Here is a 4767-nt window from a genome sequence, read left to right on the forward strand (position 1 = left end):
CCAGTGTATCACAGGAACAGTGTGTCACTGCACTACTGTATCACTACACAGGTGTATCACTACACCACTATATCATTGACACTATCACTGCACCACTGTACAACTGTACTACAAAAAAAAAAACAAAGAAAACAAATGAGACAGATCCATCAGACTCCACCTTTTATTATGAAACTTTAAAAGTCAATTTTTTGTTCAGATTCACCAAACTAAATCAGAACAATAAGAAACTTTGAGATTCAGAACTGTTTATATCAAAATACATCCAAAATAAATTAATCAGACAATAAAACTCTTTAAAAACAAGCGGTCCAGCAGACATTCACAGCCTAATGTGGAAACATGTATTTAATAAAATCAGAAATAAGTTATTAATAAAAGCAGTGAAGAGTTGTTCCACAGCTGCGGGGGGGTCAGCAGAGAATGAAGGCTGGACCGAGCTGTTAGACCATCTCACTGCCCAAAATATTCAACCAGGAGAGACAAGGTTAGGACAGGTTAAAACAGGTTATGACAGGTTTGGACGGGTTAGGACGGGTTAGGACAGGTTAGGACGGTTAGAACAGGTTAGGACAGGTTAGGACGGGTTAGGACAGGTTAGGACAGGTTAGGACAGGTTAGGACAGGTTAGGACAGATTAGGACAGTTTAGAACAGGTTAGGACAGGTTTGGACGGGTTAGGACGGGTTAGGACAGGTTAGGACGGTTAGAACAGGTTAGGACAGGTTAGGACGGGTTAGGACAGGTTAGAACAGGTTAGGACAGGTTAGAACAGGTTTGGACAGGTTAGAACAGGTTAGGACAGGTTAGAACAGGTTAGGACAGGTTTGGACAGATTGGGACAGGTTAGAACCGGTTAGGACGGGTTAGAACCGGTTAGGACAGCTTAGCACAAGTTAGGATAGGTTAGCACAGGTTAGAATGGGTTAGGACAGGTTAGGACAGATTAGGACAGTTTAGAACAGGTTAGGACAGGTTAGAACAGGTTAGGACAGTTTAGAACAGGTTAGGACAGATTAGGACAGGTTAGAATGGGTTAGGACAGGTTAGGATGGGTTAGGACAGGTTAGGATGGGTTAGGACAGGTTAGGATGGGTTAGGACAGGTTAGGACAGATTAGGACAGGTTAGGACAGGTTAGGACAGATTAGGACAGTTTAGAACAGGTTAGGACAGGTTTGGAGTTAAACAGAGTTTTCATGTTGAAGCAGCAGAGGTTTGCAAAGAGAGCATGAGACTCATTTTAGGTAGTTTTTCTGTCATAGCCCACCAGAGGAGGTCCCACCCACCTCAGATGAGGCCCCACCCACATCAGAAGACGCCACCTCCCCTGCACTCGTTCTTGCGGGACAGTTCTGGTTTGTTGCACCTGTTGCTCCTGTCTTTGGTTTTGAACCTGGTCCTGATGGACAGCTGCTCCTCCAGCTGCAACTGCTGCAGGGTCTGCATGTCGATGTGGGCTTCAGTCTGCTCCTCGGGGTCGGGGGGCTGCAGGAACAGCTGCTGCAGGCTGGCTGTCAGTTCGTTCAGAGGTGGTCGTACCTGTCTTCGTGTGGACGCTTTGAGCCGGTCCTCTGAGTCCACCTGCTGAGCCTGAAACTGTTGAACCATAGACAACATGATGCGGTACAGGTCCCGGCTGGTCCTGTCTGTCTTCAGGAGACTCTTCAGTTTTCCTCCAGTCCTGATCCTGTGGACCAGCTGGTGGACCAGTGTCCCTTCATACAGCCTGGACAAAAAGACAAACAGGAAGTGAGTCACTGCCTCCATGACAGCTACAGATGGAGTCTGTGGAGGACCTCCAGACCTCCAGTTTAATGTTTGACCCGTTTGTTGACTCCTGTTTCTGCCACTCTGACACCCAACAAACATGTCAACAACACGTTGTTTACAAACATGTTTGTACATAAAAGTAAACAAACATCTGATGCTGGATTTTCTATCTGAGCTAAATCTGACCAAAACACAGACATGATGTGTTTGACTGACACCATCGGTCCTGTCAGGGTTCTCTGGAGAGAACTGGTTGGTTGGTTGGTTGGTTGGTTGGTTAGTTAGTTAGTTAGTTAGTTAGTTAGTTAGTTAGTTAGTTAGTTAGTCAGCCCTAACATCTCACCGTGAGATTTGTGGTTCCTGCAGAGGGAACCCCAGCAGCTGGTTCAGCCATATGGAGCTCTTCAGACACATCTGCCACTGATTCAAGGAATAAAGCGTAGAAATGTCCAACTTTAGGGTGCAGTTGGACCCGTCTCTCTGCAGACCTGAAACCCAAACATTACAGAACCCGGGTCAGTCAGAGCCACTGAGGATTATGTGACATTTCTTATTGGCATGGGATAAATTTCCATTGTTACGCTGATGATACTTAGTTATATTTATCCATGAAACCTGATGAATCCAACCAGTTACTTAAACTACAAGCATGTCTTCCAGACATAAAAACATGGATGACTCTTAACTTTCTGTTTCTAAACTCAGATAAGACAGAGGTTCTGGTTCTTGGACCTGAACATCTTAGGGATCAACTTTGTAGCCTTTCAGCTCCTCTGGATGCATTAATCTGACCTCCAGTTCTAATGTAAAGAACCTTGGTGTTATTTTTGATCAGGACATGTCTTTTAACCCCCACATTAAAAATGTTACCAGGACCGCCTTCTTCCACCTGTGTAATATCACTAAAATTAGAAACATTTTGTCCAAAAATGATGCAGAAAAACTGATTCATGCATTTATCAGGTCTAGACTGGATTACTGTAATTCTTTATAATCTGGACATCCAAAAACCTCTTTAAGAAGTCTTCAGTTAATCCAAAATGCTGCTGCTAGAGTTTTAATGAGAGTTGGAAGGAGAGATCATATTTCTCCAGTTTTAGCTTCTCTCCACTGGCTCCCTGTCAAATTCAGAACAGAATTTAAAATATTCCTCCTAACATACAAAGCTGTTAACAACCAAGCTCCATCATATATTAAACATCTTATTGTTCCATCCTTTCCTAACAGAGCACTTCACTGTCAGACTGCAGGTTTACTTGTGGTTCCTGGAGTTTCTAAAAGTAGAATGGGAGGCAGAGCTTTCAGTTATCAAGCTCCTCTCTTGTGGAACCAACTTCCAGTTTCTGTCCGTGAGGCTGACACTCTGTCTACTTTTAAGATTAGACTGAAGACTTTCCTTTTTCAGAAATCCTATAGTTAGACTTAGGTTTCCTGAATTATTCTTCATTTCTGCTGCTATAGACTTAGACTGCTGGAGCACAAACTGAGCACATTTCCTCACTCTGCTGTTGTCTTTAGTCTCTCTTCTCTACATGTTTATTCTTATTATTTCTATCATGTTTTTTCTTTGTTTCTTCCAGAAGAAGGTGCACCTGGACCAGTCCTGGACCAGTCCTGGACCAGTTCTTCTGTGTTTGTCTGTGTCTCTTTCCTGTCCTCCAAGCAGCCGGTCGAGGCAGATGGTCTCCTGTCCTGAGCCTGGTTCTGCTGGAGGTTTCTTCCTGATTAGCAGGGAGTTTTTCCTCTCCACCGTTTGCTCAGGATGGGAGACTGTGATGAAGTGATTCAACACAATCTGCTGCTAAATTCTTTACATTGTTCTTTTTATCTACAGTGTCCTGAGACAACGTGTGTTGGGACTTGGAGCTGTATAAATAAACTGAACTGAATTATTAACTGGGTTATTTTAACAGAACAATCGGTCCAAACTCCCACCTGAATGAACTTTCTAAACTACTGGACTGCTTTGGGAACATCCCCGCCCACCACTTCTCTGTTCAGAACATGTTTGTGTTCTGACCCAAACACAGAAACTAAAAACTGATGAACCTGTTAAACATTAAGGTCTGGAAGGAGGAATCAGCTGAAACACTAAAAGCTTGTCTTGGAGGGGACAAACCAAAGGTGAGGGTCTGGAGCAGGTGCACAGGAAGAAGACCAACCTGTTCTGGGTCCAGTCATGGTTCCGGTACTGATGCTCAGGAGCAGAGCCTTCAGCAGTCTCTGGTCCGGTTTAGGTTTTGCTCTCTGCATCCAGTAGCAGGTGACGGCTACTGGCAGTTTCAGCTGGGGGGGCAGGAGGCTCAGGGAGTCCCCGGTCACCCCCAGAACCTCCAGTAGGACCTGCAGACGATCAGAGTGGTCCTCCTGGAACAGATGATGTTCATAAAGTCCTCTGAGGAACATCTGAGTGTGACTTTCTGAAGAGCAGAACTTTAGCTTGAATAACAGCCTCACCTGGTTCAGAGTGCTGAGATCCATCTGTTTGATGATTCCGCTGAACATCGGGTCGACAGGAATGGAGTAAACCTCTGACCCGACTCTGTCCACCTCCATCACCTGGAGAGGCTCCTGGTTCCCCAGCAGCAGCCCGTACATCACCTGTCGGATCGAACTGGAGGTCCGGTTGGAGCTGGGCAGGTCCTGCAGTTCCACCGCCAGGCTGAGACCCTTCATGGTGCGGAGCCGCAGAACGTCCAGAACCTCAGAGGTGAGCCGGGCCTGGGTCAGAGGCAGCAGCATCCAGTGTGGAACCAGATCCACCTGCAGGAGAAGAACACATCCAGAACCAGGGTTGTCTTATAAAGGTTTTTATTAATATTTAATTAACTGTTATTAATGCTTTATTAACTGTTATTAATGCTTTAGAATCTGTTTTTTAACACTTGATGAATAGTTATTACTGCTTTATAAACTATTTTATTCATACTTAAGTCTTATTAATGCTTTATAAACTTTTATTAATACTTAATTTATTATGTCATTAATGCTATAT

The 4767-nt window shown here is 44.5% G+C and overlaps 1 protein-coding gene across 1 annotated transcript in view; it reads right to left on the bottom strand.

Moving 5' to 3' along the window:
* Positions 1 to 1137: 1137 nt before the first annotated feature.
* Positions 1138 to 4767, bottom strand: part of LOC106533779 (protein asteroid homolog 1) — a 7910-nt gene continuing 4280 nt past the window's right edge. Inside the window, exons 3-5 of the mRNA XM_014030212.1 lie at positions 3935 to 4535; positions 2116 to 2260; positions 1138 to 1953 (exon numbers count right to left, since the gene is read on the bottom strand). Coding sequence (XP_013885666.1) covers positions 1311 to 1953; positions 2116 to 2260; positions 3935 to 4535 — 1389 coding nt within the window. The 3' untranslated portion in view covers positions 1138 to 1310. The remainder of the gene's footprint in view (positions 1954 to 2115; positions 2261 to 3934; positions 4536 to 4767) is intronic.

This window comes from Austrofundulus limnaeus, unplaced genomic scaffold (genome assembly GCF_001266775.1).
Source record: "Austrofundulus limnaeus strain Quisiro unplaced genomic scaffold, Austrofundulus_limnaeus-1.0 Scaffold1018, whole genome shotgun sequence".
In the NCBI taxonomy this organism is placed as follows: Eukaryota; Metazoa; Chordata; class Actinopteri; order Cyprinodontiformes; family Rivulidae; genus Austrofundulus; species Austrofundulus limnaeus.